Source organism: Chelonoidis abingdonii, chromosome 6, assembly GCF_003597395.2.
Source record: "Chelonoidis abingdonii isolate Lonesome George chromosome 6, CheloAbing_2.0, whole genome shotgun sequence".
NCBI classification, from domain to species: domain Eukaryota; kingdom Metazoa; phylum Chordata; order Testudines; family Testudinidae; genus Chelonoidis; species Chelonoidis abingdonii.
In genome coordinates, this window is record NC_133774.1 from 135016406 (window position 1) to 135036078 (window position 19673).

The 19673-nt window shown below is 43.7% G+C and overlaps 1 protein-coding gene and 1 long non-coding RNA gene across 5 annotated transcripts in view; one reads left to right on the top strand and one right to left on the bottom strand.

Moving 5' to 3' along the window:
• The window catches only part of TMEM38B (transmembrane protein 38B), a 90097-nt gene that overhangs the window by 25266 nt on the left and 45158 nt on the right, over positions 1-19673 (top strand). For 2 of the 3 annotated variants that reach the window (XM_032765847.2, XM_032765846.2), the window contains exon 1: positions 14189-14370. In XM_032765847.2, coding sequence (XP_032621738.1) covers positions 14265-14370 — 106 coding nt within the window. In that variant the 5' untranslated portion in view covers positions 14189-14264. Of the gene's footprint in view, positions 1-14188; positions 14371-19673 lie in introns of those variants that run through there. The other variant, XM_032765845.2, reaches the window with a different exon arrangement.
• LOC116816549 (uncharacterized) lies at positions 547-13438 on the bottom strand. 2 transcript variants are annotated; one of them, XR_012656178.1, is made up of 3 exons: positions 13250-13438; positions 11796-11903; positions 547-1657 (listed from the first exon to the last, which is right to left on the bottom strand). It is a non-coding gene; the product is annotated as an uncharacterized LOC116816549 (long non-coding RNA). The 2 variants fall into 2 exon arrangements; XR_004371746.2 differs by lacking the exon at positions 13250-13438 and adding an exon at positions 12471-13236.

Below are 19673 nucleotides of genomic sequence, written 5' to 3' on the forward strand. Positions count from 1 at the left end.
CTCCTTGCTTTTCAGTAACAACTTGATTAGGAAACACTGGTAGTCTCCTGCTTGTGCTCTGTGTCTCACTGCATCAGAAGCAAACCTTTTTTTAAATTGTCAATACACATCCGACATCCAGCTCCTTCTCTTACAGCTCCAGGAGGTAAGAGAATTGGTTGCTACTCTCATTTTGATGTTTCATTTAAAAACTGTTCCCAAACCATAAAATCAGGCATGGCCCACTACTGTCTTCAGAGCCCTGAAAATCTGCTAATATCCGCTGATCATGTCTGTGGATTGCCGATTGGAAGCACCTGGGTCTCCCTCATTCCACACGAGAGGGAATCATTAGTATAGCATGCTTAAGGCCTCTCTCCAAAGGAACATCTAGTACTGTATAACAAAGCAATGAGTACTTTTAAAGTGGCTTCCCAAATGTAGCTATTGCCATTTTCTCTCCTTCTCCCATGTCCCATAACCACATGCAAGCTAGTTTGAATTGCTTTCGCTTTTCAGAAATGAACCTGATGCCACTCAGTGGGAAAAAAGCAGTACTGCAAGGAGTGAAGTAAGCTAGAAAGGATATTTCTTTATTGAGTCAGTGACTGGAAGAAGCGTGTAATTAACATCCTATAAAACATTATCAAGTATTCTTTGATGGATACAGTAGTGTAGATGTATCACAGTTCATTTAATGGAAGAAAAAAATTACATTTTAACTCATTACTGCCTTAGGACAGAGACACAATTTACTAACTTCCTACTGAATCACACTATACCTGAAGATTTGCTAATCAACATTCTACAGTGAAAAATGACCTATGATTTCCATTTTTATAAGGACAGGTCAAAAAACATTAACAATTTGTGCTTCAACTGCTTTTCCTGAGAAGTGATCTTCATATTAACAGTTGTATAGAGAGAGTAAAGATGATCATGTGATTATGACATTGGCCTGGAACTGAGATTTAGGAGATCTGGGTTCAGTTCACAGCTTTGCCACAGATTGACTGTTTGACATTGGTCCAGTCATTTAATCTCTCTGTGACTCAGTTCTCCATCTGTAAAATTGGGGAAATAGTATTTCCCTCCTTTTTCCTGTCCTGTCTATTTACACTGTAAGTTCTTTGGAGGCAGAGACTGTCCCTCAATATGCATATATATAGTGTCTGGCATAATGGAGTCCTAATCTGGACATAACTATAATACAAATATAACAATTATAAGAATTTTCCAAAATTCTCTTCCAGTAACTGGGATAATAAAAAAGCAGCTTAGTTACCACTCTATCTTCCTTTAATCTAAGAATATCACTACAGAGACCAACTGGGAGGATTTTTTATATAACATTTATGGCAAGAAGCAAAGCAAGTGGGCTCATTGCTGGGGTGCAGGATGATTGAGCAGCTGCTGGAAGGAGCTGGAATGTTTGTCATGGATGAAGTCAGGAGCGTATGGGCAGTCAGAAGTGGTGTTAGACTGGTTCTCACTTGAGGGTGTCCATTGAATGGTGCAGTCCCTCCCTTACACAGGTTGCTTCTGGAACCTCAAGCCTCCAGTCACCTGGATCTCATCTCTGTTGCTGGAATTATTCCACAGCTCATTCCTCATAGTTAATGAATATATCCTGGTCCAAGAACCTTTGCTCCGCTTGCTATGTTTGCTGAAAAAATTCCTGAAGCGAAGTCCAGATCACAAAAATGGTCACACTGCCTTCTATTTTAAAATTCCCACTGACCCTTGCTGGGTTGGAGGAATATTGTATACACCTATCACCCACCCTTGCCTCGACATTAAGGCAAGGGTATCTAGTCAGGACCAGGAGAAGCTGGGGAAACACCCCTCAGTTCATGGAATACCCAGCCATCCAACTAAATCTTTTCTTGTTCCTCTATCACGGCCTTCCACAGACATCATTCCTCGGTGTATCACTCAACCAATCACCTCACAGCACAGCCCATTCTTTATACCTTATTCATCACCTCCTTCCCTCCCACAGTGTACAGTTTACATCACAAAAATTAAAACTATAGTATTTCTATCCTGGGAAGGATAGCAGAGCCTGGTGAGCCCTTTAAGGTAAAGTCCTGCTAAAATGGGGGAGATTACTGGCCCCTTTAATAGAATGGAATTTTGGGAAATGTAGTTTCTCAGGAGGGAAGTGTATTCCTGGATCAAAAGGCAATCATGTGATGAGTGTACTCCGGCCATATATAAGCTGAGAGGTGATATTACTGGAGAAGGATGTAGGAAGTGCTTAGTGGCAAGAAGCCGAAAAAACAGGGGAATAGGAATCTGATTAAAAGGTTTTGTCGAGAGAAGAAAAAGAAGCATGAAATCCATGAAGCTGTGGAAAGTGTGTGAGAAGAAAGGTCATGGAAGGCAGCTGAGGGGGTGCAACAAGAAGGAAAAGGCTTGAGGCAATGTACCATTAGCAGGATTGCCAACCCCAGGTGTTCAAAAGTAATGAGTCAGGCCCCAAAATGGAATGGAATTTACCAAACAACAACAAAACATTTTGGTTCTGTTTATTTGGTGTCTGAGCCCTTCGGGTGCACTCAGTCACATTTTCAAGCTTTTCTCCACATCCCTGAGGGCTAGAAACCTACTTTTGTTTTTTAAACTAAAACTGAGCTTTTCATGTAATCACTTTGCTAGGAGCAGACAATTTAGGGATCTGTATGGAGCAGGAGCTTTAAGTGAAACATCATATATCATGAGACTTGTGATAAAATCATGGGAGTTAGTTAGTCACATGGCACTAGTAGGAGCTGGAGGACTAGTGGGTTTACCAATTTATTTTGGGGCTTCAGGGAGCGGGCTTCCAAGGAGGGAAAGAGAGAGGACGTCCCTCCATATATCATCAGTGTAAGGAACTTCTTAGTTAGCTTGGTGACTATTTATGGTTCTGAGCCCTGAAAGCGGAAGGACTCTACCTAGACTCATAGACTTTAAGGTCAGAAGGAACCATTATGATCATCTAGTCTGACCTCCTGCACAGTGCAGGCCATACAATCTCATCCATCCACTTCTATAAAACACCTAACCCATGTCTGAGTTACTGAAGTCCTCAAATTGTGGTTGAAGACTTCAAGCAGCAGAGAATCCTCCAGCAAGTGACCCACGAAAGCTTATGCTCAAATAAATTTGTTAGTCTCTAAGGTGTCACAGGTACTCCTGTTCTTTCTGCGGATACAGACTAACATGGCTGTTACTCTGAAACCTAACATTCATAGACTCATAGACTTTAAGGTCAGAAGGGACCATTATGATCATCTAGTCTGACCCCCTGCACAATGCAGGGCACAGAATCTCACCCAACCACTCCTGTAACAAGCCCCTAAGCCATGTCTGAATTATTGAAATCCTCAAATCGTGGTTTAAAGACCTCAAGATGCAGAGAATCCACCAGCAAGTGACCCGTGCCCCACGCTGCAGAGGAAAGCGAACAACCTCCAGAGCCTCTGCCAATCTGCCCTGAAGGAAAATTCCTTCCCGACCCCAAATATGGCAATCAGTTAAACCCTCAGCATGTGGGCAAGACTCACCAGCCAGCACTTAGGAAAGAATTCTTTGTAGTTAATCAGATCCCATCCCCTCCCAGACCACTAGGCAGGGCCGGCTTCCATCAATTCACCCGAATCGGGCCCCGCGCCCAGTGAGAATCCCTTCCCTGGCTAGAGGCACCTTTTTAATTTTTACTCACCTGGCAGCGCTCCGGGTCTCCAGCAGAACTTCGGCGGTGGGTCCTTCGCTCACTCCAGGTCTTCGGCAGCACTTCGACAGCGGGTCCTTCAGTGCACTCGAGACCTTGGGAGCGAGTGGAAGCACCCGCTGCTAGAATGCCGCAAAGACTGGGAGGATCACTACGACCTACGTTTAGTAACAAGCCCGCACGTTTCCTTTTTACATTTTTTCTTTTAAAGGTCATCTCTGCCAAGGGCCCACCGTCGACAACCTGTTCAATTTGGACCCCGCACTTCCTAAGGCCGGCCCTAGGACGCACTGCGGCAGCAGTTGCCCTGGGAGCAACATGGAGCCTGCTCAGGGAAAGAGACAGTCATTGAATGTCTCTACTCCCGGGCCTGGGAAAGACAAGCGGGGGCAGGGCCCGGGGCAGCAAGTCGGGCTGCGTAACACTCAGGGGGCAATTTTGGGGGAGGCACCTGGCTAGCGTATTGCTGAGCTGGGCCCTGGTTCTGATATTGCTGGTGCTGAGCACCGGACATGGGTATGGAAGTTGCCCGCCTATGGCCATGGCATACTTCTGTGAATTAATCAAAGATCAATTGCCAAATTAGTGCCAAAATAGGCTATCCCATCCATACCATCCCTCATAAAACTTATCAAGCTTAAGTCTTCAAGCAGATGTGGTCTTTTGCCTCATCCTCTCTAGAAGGCTGTTCCAGGAACTTCACTCCTCTAATTGGTTAGAAAACGCTTTGTCTAATTTCAAGTCTAAACTTCCTAGTGTCCAGTTTATAATCCATTTGTTCCTGTGTCCACAAATTGGTAGCTAAGGTTACAATAATTCCTCTCCCTCCTAATATTTATCCCTCTATATATTATAAATAAGCAACCTAGCCCCTCAACCTCTTTTGGTTAGGACTAAACATGCCAGCTCTTTGAGTCTCCTTTGAAGACAGGTTTTCCATTCGCTCAAATCATCCTAAGTAGCCCATCCTGAACCTGTTCCAGTTTGTAATTCATTCTTCTTAAACATGGGAGACCAGACACTGCACACGTAATTTCCAGACGAGTCCACCAGTGCTTGTAAATAATGGTACTTAACACTCCTATCTTGCTGGAAATATCTGCCTGATGCAATCCTAAAACTGCATTAGCTTTTTAACGGCCATATCACATTGGCGGCTCATAGTCATCCTGTGATCAACCAATTACTCCGAGGTCGCTCCTCCTCTGCTGTTACTTCCAACTGATGTGCCCCAAGCTTATAAAAAAAATTCTTGTTAGTTTCCCTAAATGCATGACCTTGCAAGCTTTTCACTATTAAATTCATCCTATTACTAACACTTTCTCCAGTTTACAAGGTCATCCAGATCTTCCTGTAGGATATCCTGGTCCTTCTCTGTGTTAGCAATACCTCCCAGCTTTGTGTCATCCGCAAACTTTATTTGCACATTCCCACTTTTTCTGCCAAGGTCAGTAATAAAAAGGTTAAATAAGATGGGTCCCAAAACCGATCCCTGAGGAACCTCCTTCCAGCCTGACAGTTCATCTTTCAGTACGACCCATTGTAGTCTCCCCTTTAACCAGTTCCTTATCCATCTTTCAGTTTTCATATTGATCCCCATCTTTTCCAATGTAATTAATAATTCCCCATGTACCTGAGGTTTGGCTGGAGGGTTAAACCCTAACAAGCCACATTATCTGCCCAGCAGGGGGAGATTACAGACAATAACAGAGGTAGAGGTCAACTGAGGTGCAGATATGTGATCAGATGCTTGGGAGATGTAAGAATTTCATTAAAAGGATCAGCAATAAAGGTTCACCCTTGCTCCTCTCTGTTGGAAGAGAACGTATTTGTAGCTATTTGTATTTGTATGTGTAGAGGCTGGTAGGAGCAGTGTGCTGGGAGAAAAGCTGAGCCCTGATTAGGGAGTGGGGCTTCTCTGACTAAGGGTTCTATAAAGGTAGCCAGCCAGTTAGGCAGCGGCACAGACCGCTGCAGTGGCACAGGAGTCAGCAAACAGAGCTGTAAACAGAGGAGTTTGCAAGGGGAGTTTGGGGGGAAGACTAAGAGGCAGGCAGAGGAATATACAGGCTAGTGAAAGGAATGTGTGGTGTTCTGGCAGTGTTTTGTTGGGGTTTTCTTTTGGTTTATGTTTCCCGGATTTACAGAATTGAGGTGGGAAGCCTATGACAGATACAGAGGCAGCAGTGGGAGTGACCTAAGCAATGGAAGACACAATGAAGATGACTGGATGTGGAAGCTGCGGCCATGTACATGATCCTGGAGAGGTACCTGAAAAGAGTTTCGTCTGCATGAAGTGCCGTTTGATAGAGCTGATGGAAGAAAAGATCTGAGGATTGGAGATGCAGGTGGAAATTCTGGCTAAGTTTAGAAGGGGGTTTGAGCAGATGATGGAGCAAAGACATGAAGAGTCTGAAGGGAAAAGCTCAGACTTGCAGATGGAAGCAGGACCAAAGAACTCTGAGGGGAGACTGCTGGGTGAGGACAGTGGAAGCATGTGACTAAGAGAACCAGGCAGAGGAAAAGATGGGCTAGGGAAGGAGAAAAAAAGCTCAGGAACAAGTTTGCAGAGTTGGAAAATGAAGAAGGGGCACAGCAGGTGCTCACTGAAGGTGAGAGGGCAAGGAAGAAGAGAAGAGCAGCTAGTCCTATAGGAAGAGGGAAAGAGTCAATGGAGACAACACCAAATATGAGCCCCAGGAGGATACAGGATGGGTTGTGGAGGATTGCAAGGGACAATAGGAATCAAGAGGACTTGTAGCCAGAGGGAACAGGAGATAGACCGGAGAATCGCACCATCACCAGGAAAAAGTAGGTCTACGTGATTGGGGATTCCTTACTGAGAAGGATAGACAGGCCTGTAACCAGAGCTGATCCAGAAGACAGAAGTGTGTGCTGTCTGCCGGCTGCAAAGATACAGGATGTGGATAGGAGGCTGAAGAGGATCCTAATGCGAGCGGGAAAGAATCCACTGATTGTCCTTCATGTGAGAACAAATGATATGGCTAGATTCTCACTGGAACGCATCAAAGGAGACTATGCCAGGCTGGGGAAGATGCTTAAGGAAATCGAGGCTCAGGTGATCTTCAGTGGGATTCTGCCTATTCCTAGAGAAGGGCGACAAAAGTGTGACAAGATTATGATGATCAATAGATGGCTCAGGCAGTAGTGCTATAAGGAGGGCTTTGGGATGTATGGCCACTGGGAAGCATTCACGGACAGAGGACTGTTTTCTTGGGATGGACTTCACCTGAGTAGGGAGAGAAATAGACTTCTAGGATGTTGAGACTGGCACAACTGATTAAGAGAGCTTTAAACTAGGCATTGCAGGGAGATGGCTGAGAGATGTCCAGGTAATCTCCACGCCGGATTTTAAGACTGAGAGGGAAGAAAACGAAGTAAGAAAGGATACAGCTGTAAGTAGAAGAATGGACATAAGGAGGAAGAATACTGTATATACCAGTCAAATAGGTGATACTGGCAGTAGAACATCTGGGCCAAATTGGGTAAAGAATGTGAGCGAAGCCAAACATAAAAATTAAGATGTTTGTACACCTATATGAGGAGCCCAGGCAACAAAATGGAGGACCTAGAGTTACTGGCGCAGGAAGTGAAACCAGATATTATAGGGATAACAGAAACACGGTGGAATAGTAGTCATGACTGGAGTACAGGTATTGAAGGCTATGTGCTGTTTAGGAAAGACAGCCCTAAAGGCAAATGCTGGCAGTAGCCATTAGGGTATAACAATGATTGAGGTAGACTGTAAAGAAATAAGCAAGCGGATGGAATGGGATAAGACAGAGTCTGTCTGGGCAAAAAATCACATGAGGAGTAAGAAGCTACAATAGAGACCTCCCCGGGCGAATAGTGCTGAGTGTTGCTACCAGGACCAACCGGGGATCTAGCCTGGAAGTATAGGTAAATTAAAGGGAGCGGGGGGAAAAAAAAAAGAGACCTACAACCCGTAAATAAAAACCTCTTTATAATGAGTTTGAATGAAGTAAAAAATAATAATGGAAATTGCTTGTGATCGTCGGGGCGAACTATTAACTCCCAGATATAAAGACACTGAGGAGCGGACAAGTGCTGAGATAATAATAAATGGGCTACACGATTTTCTGAGAATAGTGCAGTAGCGGAGAACTCCCTGCACCAATCACCAGCACCTCTCATGACTGAACAAACAAGAAAAGAGGCCATGCATTTTAGGCAGATTTGTTTGTATGAGTATGTAACCTCATAAGAAGAAATCGTTGTAGGGGACAACATTTGCGTTCAATGTGATTCATGAGCTAATTCCAGTATTAAACTAAATGGAAGGATAAACAAAAATAGATCTTTGACTATGCTTTTGATTTTAAAAAGTCCTAACCTTTGAAAAAAATAACACGGGGAAATTCGTAGCGCAAGGTAACTAGCGGATGTTAACCTGAACCGAACTTGATGGATCTAAAGCAGAGGAGCCTGGAATACTTCTCCTCGAGTCAGAGGAGTTGCAGAAACTATTAGAAGCCTGCATCACCAAGAAAGGGGAGAAAGAACTTCTCCGGCAGGTTACATGTGGCACAATAGACCAAAGCTGATGAGCAAAGATCTCAAAAGGTGGATAAGAAAAACAGCAGAAAGCCTACAAGGAGTGGAAGATCGGATGCATCAAGCAATGAAAGCTCTCTTATTTGAAGCGTCAGAACGATGTAGACGACTACGAAAGTGAGAAAGGCCAAAAAGCGCAACGGAAAGTGGCACCTTGCACCGGAATTAAAACTACTCGTTAAAGAGTTCTCCTAGCCAATATAAAATAAAGAAAAAAACCATAAGAAAGAAGAAAGTGGGACGCCTAAATACTGAGGATGGACAGATAGGCCAAAGGTTAAGGATGAATCTGACAGCATCTTAGGCTCCAATGATCTCAAACCCGAAGGGTAGGCCAACGTGGTCGCACGGGTGCGAAATGGCGGTCCCACTGCAGAGAGCGCACACCTGATTACCAAGATAGCCACATCAAACACGCCAGGGTCCGCTGGCCAACACAAGCAATAAGAGGTGGGACTCTGCCTTTATAATTAATTGTTAAATGAGAGCTTACAACATACCAATTATTAGAATCAACCTTATCTATTACATTACAAATACCAACACAGTTTAGTATTAGTATCTACATATAATACATTAGAGCTTATCATGCGACTAAGAGAACCCTTCTACCTAAACAATGTTTTAAATGTATAACTCAGCACGGCGGCCAACGACAACCTCGGTTAAAATCGGAGAAATTGAAATAAACAACAGCAACTTGGCACACCACTTCTGAAAGTTTGCCGATCCCCTTATCTAAAAAATAACTTTGCCTCAGTCTTTAATGAGGCTAATGAGGAGCTTAGGATAATATGGACAAATGGGAATGAGGATATGGAGGTAGATATTACCACCTCTGAAGGTAGAAGCCAAACTCGAACAGCTTAATGGACTAAACAGGCGGGGCCGCTCCATAATCTCTCATCCAAGAATATTAAAGGAACTGCCAATGAAATTGCAGAGCCCATTAGCAAGAATTTTTTAATGAATCTGGTGAACTCAGGGGTTGTACCGTATCACTGGAGAATTTGCTAACATAGTTCCTATTTTTAAGAAGGGGGAAAAGGGTGATCTGGGTAACTACAGGCCTGTTAGTTTGACATCTGTTAGTACGCAAGGTCTTGGAAAAATATTTGAAGGAGAAAGTAGTTTAAGGACATTAGATCAATGGTAATGGGACAAAATACAACATGTTATTACAAAAGGTAGATCATGCCAAACCAACCTGATCTCCTCTTTGAGACACTAACAGATTTTTTAGACCAAGGAAATGCAGTGGATCTACTTTACCTTGATTTCAGTAAGGCATTTGATACGGTTCCACATGGGAAATTATTAGCTAAATTGGAAAAGATGAGGATCAATATGAAAATTGAAAGGTGGATAAGAACTGGTTAAAGGGGGGACTACAATGGGTCGGACTGAAAGGTGAACTGTCAGGCTGGAGGAGGAGGTTACTAGTAGAGTTTCTCAGAGTCGGTTTGGGACCCATCTTATTTAACCTTTTATTACTGACCTTGGCAGAAAAAGTAGAAACGTGCTATAAAGTTTGCGGGATTGACACAACGCTGGAGGTATTGCCAATACAGAGAAGGACCGGGATATCCTACAGGAAGCTCTGGATGACCTTCTAAACTAGAGTAATAGTAATAGGATGAAATTTAATAGTGAAAAGTGCAAGGTCATGCATTTAGGGATTAATAACAAGAATTTTTTTATAAGCTTGGGGCCACATTCAAGAACTGAGGATTGGAAAGACCAAGTACACCAGAGGCAGGAGTGAAGACCCTCGGAGTATTGGTTGATCACAGGATGACTATGAGCCGCCAATGTGATATGGCTGTGAAAAAAGCTAATGCACTCTTGGAATGCATCAGGTGAGGTATTTCCAGTAAAGATAAGGAGGTGTTAGTACTGTTATACAAGGCACTGGTGAGAACTCATCTGGAATATTGTGTGCAGTTCTGGTCTCCCATGTTTAAGAAGAATGAATTCAAACTGGAACAGGTACAGAGAAGGACCACTAGAATGATTTGAGGAATGGAAAACCTGTCTTATGAAAGGAGACTCAAAGAGTTGGCATGTTTAGCCTAACCAAAAAAGGCTGAGGGGAGATATGATTGCTCTCTATAAATATATCAGAGGAATAAATACCGGGGAGGGAGAGGAATTATTTAAGCTCAGTAGCAATGTGGACACAAGAACAATAACTCGGACATAGGTTAGGGGTTTGTTATAGAAGTGAATGGGTAGGGTTCTGTGGCCTGCTTTGTGCAGGAGGTCAGACTAGATGATCATATTGGTCCCTTCTGACCTATGAGTCTATAAACTGGTCATCAGGAAGTTTAGACTTGAAATTAGATGAAGGTTTCTAACCATCAGAGGAGTTAAGTTCTGGAAGAGCCTTCCAAGGGGAATAGTGGGGGCAAAAGACATATCTGGCTTCAAGACTAAGCTTGATAAGTTTATGGAAGGAATGGTATGATGGTATAGCCTAATTTTGGCAATTAACTGGTCTTTGACTATCAGTGGTAAATATGCCCAACAGTCTGTGATGGGATGTTAGATGAGGTGGGATCTGAGTTACTACAGAGAATTCTTTCCTGGGTGTCTGGCTGGTGAGTCTTGCCTACGTGCTCAGGTTAAGCTGATCGCCATATTTGGAGTCGGGAAGGAATTTTCCTCCAGGGCAGATTGGCAGAGGCCCTGGGAGGTTTTCGCCTTCCTCTGCAGCATGGGGCATGAGTCACTTGCTGGTGGATTCTCTGCACCTTGAAGTATTTTAACCATGATTTGAGGACTTCAATAGCTCAGACGTAGGTTAGGGATTCGATACAGGAGTGGGTGGGTGAAATTCTGTGGCCTGTGTTGTGCAGAGGTCAGATTAGATGATCATAATGGTTCCTTCTGACCTTGAAGTCTATGATTCTATTATTAAAGTCTATGATATTGTGATGGAACAGCAGTCTGGTGTATGCCTTCTGTCTTGGAAGGGAGCTTATTGTACTTAAGTTATTTCCACCCTTACAGAGATTTTCTTGTTAAATTCTGACATTATTTGATAAGATTCAACTGCTGTTTTCCTTAAGGTAACTCCATTGACTTCAGTGTTTCGCATGCATGTTCATTGGAGAAGCAGTTCAAGTAATTTTTCTGTAGTTTTGGGCTCAGAAAAACAGAAAGTGGAGAGAAACAGTGACGTACTGGTGTAACCAAAATCAAGTTCCACAGACTTCAATAGGGCATTGTGATGGGTTGGGTCACAGAATCCTCTTTGGGAACAGCCATCTGATGTGTCGAGACTAACTCTGAGCCCATTTTCCCTGGCAGCTTCAGGCTTCAGCGCCCTGCGCTCGTTTGAGCTAGACACGCTAGCCTGCTACAGACACAGACCCAGGTCTGAACCACATTCCCCAAGAGCTGCAAGCTTAACTGAAAACAGCTTAAGAAGTGCTCCTGTCTCCAACACTCAGATACCCAGCTCCCAATGGTGTTGAAACCTCAAATAAATCTGTTTTACTCTGTATAAAGCTCCAGGTTAAAGATGGATTCCAGTTCAGGTGACGTGATCACATGTCACTGTAAGACTCCAAACCCTCATTCCTCCCAACCTGACTCACAGGAAGGCCTGCAAGGAAACAGAGCCATCCATACTCAATTGTCCTGGTTAATGAGAGCCCTCAAGATTCCAAACCACCATTAATGGCCCACACTTTGCACAACTACAATAGGACCTCAGAGTTATATTTCATATTTCTAGTTTCAGATATAAGTGTGATGCATTTATACAAAGAGGATGACCGCACTCAGTAGATTATAAGCTTTGTAATGATACCTTACAAGAGACCTTTTGCATGAAGCATCTTCCAGTTACATTATATTCACAGTCATTAGCATATTTTCATAAAATCATATAGACCACAGGCATAATCCTACTTACTCCAGCACTGAAATTTGTTCCAAATTCAGTATCAATTAAAGTGGTATGTCTTCAATGGGGAGATTACCTCCTATGCTTTCAGGATGGATTGTCATTTAATATATCTACATCCTCTCTAATTTCTATCATCCTATAGGAATCAAGCAGTTTTGTTAAAGGCTGGGATATTTTAGCTTTATGTAGTCACTTATTTATTAAGCACAGAGCTTGCTCAGCCCCATACAAAACACAAGCATTAAGACAAAGACTAAATACCTTAAGATCCTTTGGTGGAAGGCAAAAAAATGAAAAATAAAAATAAAAATTGAGTGACTGTGCACATGGAGGGACTCTCTAAGTCTTGCTCCAAACGACTCATAGTGGCATGAATTTTCAAATGACCTGTTAGTATTAGTAACAGGTAACTTCACACAAGCATCATTAATGTCATTTTCTGGAATGAAGAGAGAAGATTGGGTATACATACAACATAACTTTTTATGCCCTATTTACATTTTAAAAAATTGAGTGTAAAAATGACACCTTAAGCAGTATAACCATCTGGTTTTGAGGCAGATCTGCATGAATTTAGCCAATACAGCTATGGCAAAATGAGCCAGTTTTTCTTCGTGTTCCTGTAGCATCATCATCAGAACTGTTTAAGTGCTGATATCTTTGTCCCTATGACTAGTGATGGTGGATGAGATGGACAGAAACCAGCTTGACTCTTGGAGCCCAGGCTGAGTTTGGGGTGTCAGTTAGACATGTTCTTTTTTTACTTGTAAATGGAGCATATGTGTGCCCCGATGCTTCAGTCACATCTGTATGGTTTGACCCTTGGGTCTGCAAGGATCTGAATGCAGCATTGAGGCATTACAGTGGAAGCAGTGTGGGAGAGCAGCATATTTGTTGTCACCTTGGATAGGCTAACACAACAGAAATAAGTCAAGTGTACATAATTTGAGTTAACTTCTCTGAAGAGGCACCATTTTTTGTAAACGTGCTTAGATTTTAAACGGTCAAAAGATTAGGCAAGGCTGCTAAAAGAAGAAAACACACCGTCCCTTCTGTTGTTGTGCAGGTGGAGGGAGAGAGGATGGTGGCAGTAGTAATGTAAATAAACCATCAGTACAGTAGGAGCAAGAAAGCTTTGTTACACAGGGCAGAGAACTCCCCTGTTCCTCTAACCACTTTATTTACTGGTAGAATTTCAAGAGGTTTTTCTAAAGTGATGTAGGATTCAAGACCTGTGATTAAAGCAAAAGCTGTTTAAGGAATTTACAGTGTTCATCTCAGTACAGGTCTCAAGTCCCCTTTCACCAGTAGAACCTCACCCCAGTCCTCGTACCAGTTCCTAATCCCCTGCATCCATCAGACTTCATACACCCTCCCACCCCATACACATAATCTCCCTAATGTCCCTCCCAATCCCCCAATACCCATACAGGTGCCAAATATCCCCCATACCCACACTGGTTCTTAACCCATGCAGCAGAGTCCCTCCTTCCCGTAAGCATAAAGTTCCCTAATCCCCCTACCAACCCCCCATTCCCATTCGGGTCCCTAATTCCCAGTCCCCACATACTGGTTCTGTAATTCCCCCAAGCAGATGTTCCCCTCATGCCCTCGGTCCTCCAATCCCTGCCTTGAGCAGACCACCCCAGTGGTACCTGAGCCCTCCCATGCAGGGCCGCCCAGCGGGTTCAGGGCGCTGCCTGGGGCAAAGCGGGGGCGGTCCGCGTCTTCGGCACCACTGAAGGGCCCCCGCCGCCGAAGACCCGGACCCGCCGCCGGGGCAAACTGCCCACTTGCCCCCCAGCCCCTGGCGGCCCTGCTCCCGCGGCCATACAGATAACAACTCCCCCTGCCCCTAGCAACCCCGCGCCCCAGCAGACCCCGCCCCCTGGCCCTAGCAACCGCCGCCCCCTATCAGATCCCGCCCCCCGTGCTGATCCCACCAATTAACACTCAGCCCCCCCTTTTCTCCCGCCCCGCAGCTGTTTGGGCGGCGCGCGAGGCAGGCGCAGGCTGAGGGGAAGCAGCAGGAGGAACAGCCGTTGCGGTGCCGCCATGGAGCTGGGGCGGGTGCCGCTGGTCTTCTCCCGCCTGCCCATGTTCCCCTTCTTCGACGCGGCCCATTACCTGGCCTCCGTCATGGCGCTGAAGGAGCAGCGGGGTGAGCTCGCCCCCCACCCCTCCCCTAGGCCCGGACCCCTGCAACTGCCGCTTCCATCCCCCGGAGAGCCCGGCGCCTTCCCCCCGTGCCCTCCCCAGCCAGGAGCCCTGGTTCTTGGGCTGCCCTGACCCACCCTCAGGCGGGAGCCCCCCGGGAACCCGGGTGTCCCAGCAGGGCCGGGGGAGGGACACTCGCCCGTCCGGTGGAGACCCCGGCAGCCGCGGGTGGTGGGTAAAGTATATGGTCACCCCCCCATCTGTCTCTGGTAATGCCGGTGGGCTGTACCTGGGGCGGCATGCAGGCCCCCTACCCAGCCTCCCCCTCCCCCCGACCTTCCCTGTCCTGGGTGCATCTCCCCGACACCCTCCCATCTCCCCGCGGAACTCTGGAGCCCTCCCTGCCCCTAACATGCACTTGTGCTGAAACACGGCTGAGTCTGTCAGAGCGGGAGGGAGGATGTCTAAGGAATTAAACATCGGCCACAGCCTCTTGGCACCTGTGACCTGCGTAGGCTTGGAAGGGTTAATTTGTGTCTGTAAATGGCGGTGAACACCCATTGCGGCGTACACAGGCAAACTGACGAAAACAATATTTCCATCTCTGAAAAACGAAGTGCTGCTTGAGAACCACAGTGTGATTTAAGGGGATTTACTGGGTGTGTTTTGACGTGTTATGTTGGCAATTTAAGCTTTAACTTTGTGAATCACAGCATCTGCGGTTAAATAATTCAGACCCCTTCCCCCCATAACTTGTCCCTGTTGTGGAAATTTAAATAGATAAAATGGGAACAATGTTTAAACCCATAATGTTGCACAACTGAAAATTTACATCAGTTAACGCTGAAAAAATGCTTAAGAATAAACAGCTAATTTTTCTGTTGAAATTTTATTTAAAAAAATTGAGTTCTGCCAAGCCTGTATGTATCAGGCCATGGATAGGAAATGGAAACTGGTGTTCTTGGCAGTTAAATGTGTGCATGGGGCACAGATGTAAATGGTGGGTTCGACATGGCTGTGAAGATTTCCGTCCCCCCACCTCTAGGTATGCTCTACTTCCTGCAGGAAATACTGCAGGGAAGTTCCATGACTTCTGTTATTCAGGAGGTTTGATTACATAATCACAGTGGACCCTTCTGGCTTTATAATCAGTGAATTGTATGCATTTAAAATTGCCACTGATTTCAGCCCCAGAAATTGAATCTCTGTGCATGTGGAGGGTCTGAATCTGTTGCCTAATGTACCTTTTACTGCTCCTCCAAACCTCTTCGATGCCAGCACTGGGGGAATGATACATAAGCTCTGTTGGTGAGTGAGGTTGTGAATATTTGCAGGTGGTAGGGAATAGGTAATATTAAGCAGGGTTAGATAATATAATGGTAAACAATCTTGACCCTTGTCTACGCTATAGCTTCTATTATTGCTACAAACTTTGAAAAACGATGTTCCCTTTTTTGCTATTGTCACTGCAGACACAAGAGATCTTAAAGAACTTGTGTTCATTTTCAGAGGAATTGAGGCTTGCTCTGGTGGCCTTAGATAACCATTCCTATTTATGCATGTTCTGTGCATCAGCTGGTTGCTGCTGTCCACCCCAGAGGTAGCTGCACTTCAGTTGTAGTACATACAGTTTGCAAAATAATTAGGGATGAATGGTGTTAGAACTGTAAAATTATTCTGAAAAAGTTACGTTGTTACACTTTTCTAAAATGTTCTGAACTTCAGAACATGATATTATTGCAACTGATCATGATAACTTGAAACTTCAGTTCTCTTATATCTATATTCCTGAAGCTTTAGTTTTTTCATGTCTATTCCAATACAATTTTCAAGTGGTGTATGTCCTGACTAACTTAGTGGCAAATTATTGGAAAACTTTCTGTAAAAAAGCTTTGAAATGAGTGTCCCCAAGCAGGGAGTCTCTAATGTTATATATGGATTTGTAGGGATATCTCTCCTTATTGACTTTATATTTATACAGTTCAAGTCAGGTGATTGTGCTCTTGCTGCTATTCTTTTACATAATACACAAAATTATACACATCCTTTTATTTAGTGCTTTTTGACAATTTTGAAATATACAACAGTGAAGGACCCCTTCATTAATCAGCGTATTGACGACAAATAGCAATAAATCAGCAACAAAAGCCACATAGTTATGATCTCCTACCAATGCCATGCTCTCCCATTTTTCTCAAGCTAGGGAAAATAAATTGACACATCATCCAGTAACTTGCTGGTTGAAAGCCTTGCTATTGGTGCTTGATTTTTTTTTTTTTTTTTGTGCATGGCTTTGGACAGAAGGGATGAGTGGTTCAAATTCCTTGGAAATTCAAAACATGGCATTTTTGAGGGATTGAACAAAAATGGGCCCAGAAACTCTCCACAGTCAACATGATGCTCAGGGTATGGCTACGCTTGCAGCTGTACAGCACTAGGAGTTAAACCTGTCTTCGTACAGCTGAGTAGGGAAAGCGCTGCAGTCTGTCCACACTGACAGCTACCAGCGCACTGTCATGGCCACATTTGCATCATCTGCAGCGGCACTGGGAGCAGTGCATTATGGGCAGCTATCCCAGCGTTCAAGTGGCTGCAATGTGCTTTTCAAAAGGAGGGGGTGGAGTGTGAGAGAGAGCATTGGGGAGAGAGCGAGTGGATTTTTGGAGCCGACACTGTCAGCACGCTGCCTTGCAAGTTCCGACCCCCTCCCTCACCCCTCTCTCAGCAGCTGTTTTTTTTTCCTCACAAACCAGATAAGCAGTTGCTCCGAAAAAGACACCCCTTCCTGCTGCGCTGCTTCTCTCCTCAAGCCCCCTCCCTCCCCCTCTCTTCAAGCAAACACTAGCTGTGGGTGTTCCAAAGGGAGCCCCGCTGCCTCTGCTCATTCACAGCTAACAGTAGCTGTGTTCGTTTTTTTGATAAGCAGCTCTGGGAGCCGGAGTTCACAACAAAACAAAGAGCGGGACCTTCACTTAAAAGGATTATGGGAAGCTTCCGGAGGTCAGTCACAGCGTACTAAGATTACTCCCTATTTACACTGATGCCCCAGCGTTGCAGCAGCAGCGCTATACTCTTTATTCCTCTCGGGGAGGTGGAGTACAAGCAGTGCTGTAGCCACGGAGATACAGCGCTGTATGTGCCTTGCCAGTGTGGACGGGGAGTGAGTTACAGCACTATAAAGCCACCAACAGCGCTGTAACTCTCAAGGGTAGCCAAGGCCTCAGGCATGTATAAGCTAATTCAACTGTTATAAGAGTAAATCCTTCCCTGCTATGGAAAGCTGTGTTGTAGCATTTCCAACATTTTTCTTCTGAATAGGTGTTGAGGCAGTATCTGGAAAGTCTGTGTTGGGGTGCAAGCTCTGTGGGGCTGCTTGTGCACTATGGATTTGGGGCTATCAGCTAGCCTTCACCTCTCATAGAGTTGGGTTAAGTCTTGTATAGGTTAATCCAGCCTTGAGACTGGAATAGCTACTTTAGAGTGACTTAACTCTTTCTATAAAAGAGTAACTGCTCCAGAGTAACTTCTCTATATTTGGGTCTTTGGCAGTTCATGAATGTTTTATCAGACATATACAGATTTAGGAAGACCATTGCTTTACTCTGTTTACTTCATGTTCTGAAGGCTATTTGCTACCTGAAGGACTAGGCACTTTATTTTTGTTTAAATGAAAGCTTACTTTAATAACTGAGTAAATTCACGGAGAAGTTTTACTGTTTGCCATTGGCAAATGGATTTGTCAAGGCTTGCTTATTACTAACATGGTGTCCAACAGTATTTGAAATTGCTCTAATGTCATGATCTAAGTAAAATAACTGAAAATCTAAAGACTATAAATATATACAGTGTCAGTTATTTGCATAATATCAAAGTATGGTAGGCCGATATATTAAAAATACCTAAACCACACATTTCTGTCTTCCACGGATACTAATCTATGCTGATTACTCTAATGGTAATGTTAATAGAAGCTTGTTTTTTTCTCCTTTTTTTTAAAACCTTTTGCTTCTCCTAATGGATTGTAATATCTCTTCGTGAACCAGTTGTGGTAGTAAATTCCCTACTGTAAAAGTGATTGTGATGTCACAAATATTGGCTTATGACATTATTGAATGAACAAGCAGATTAAAAATGAGAAATCTATATATAGATAGTGGAGAAGATGTTGCATTATTTTCAAGTTCCAAATTCCTCTCAGCTTCAGAATTGGGTCCAAATTGGAGATGAACATTAGTGAAAAAAGGACATTCCCCCCTTCCCCCCCCCCGGCCCGTGGTACATCTTCAGTGTGGCTTTAGTAAAATGTTGCATTTTAGAAAGTTCCCTAGCTCTGGCTAGAGCTGGACAAATAATTAATAAAGATAAAATATGTCAAATGAGTAGTTCTGTTTTGACAGGGTTGAACAGAGCTTGATTTAAAAAAAAAAATATTTAGAACTGCTGGCCAAATTTCAGTGAATAAATCTGTTACTCATTTACAAGCAGTTCATTGTGGCTATTTGATATTGAAAGTTTAAGCTATTGAGTATATTGGGTACTTTGGTCTTATGGTATATTTTTGTTCTCTGATTGTAATTTTTTGTCTGACTTGCTTTTCTTTTGCATGCTTCACTTTAGTATCTGTGCATCTCACAAACATTAATAAAATGCCCACGTTTTTACAGATAGATGATCTGATTCAGTGATTAAAGATTGTTGCAAGGTCATAGAGGAAGTATGTGGAAGAGCCAGAAATAGAGCCCCGATCTCCTGTGTCCTCAGTCCACTACTTTAAATATAGCAAGATCATCATTCCCATTTTAGAATCAGGTTTCTGGTATGAACAGTTATGTATATGTATTCAAAATTTATTTTCATTTGCTTAATTTTTTTTGTTGCTTCTATACATACTCCATCAACAAACAGAAATGCTGTAAATGACCATAGAATCAGTTTGAGCAGACACTGAATTCACTTAAATTTGTTTTTGTAATATTTATCTCGGTTTAAGTATAGCTCATTTTCTAACTTGAGCATGGAATTAAATATTTTTTTTGTAGGGGAAGGGGTGTTGAGGCTACAACTCCCCCCCAAAAAGAAAAGAAAAAAGAATAACATAAATATTGGAGTTGCGAATGGGCCAAAATCATTCCAGCTGTAACTCAGTCAGTAGACTTGCTGTATAGGTGGTGTCTCATTGTGTCAGAGCATAGTCAGTCAGCAGCCTACATTTAGTATCACATTTTATTACATTGAGGTTTTTCTGCATTCTTTTTAGAAAAGGACTTTCCTTTTCTGAAATGCTTCCTTTGTTTTCATAACTTAAAC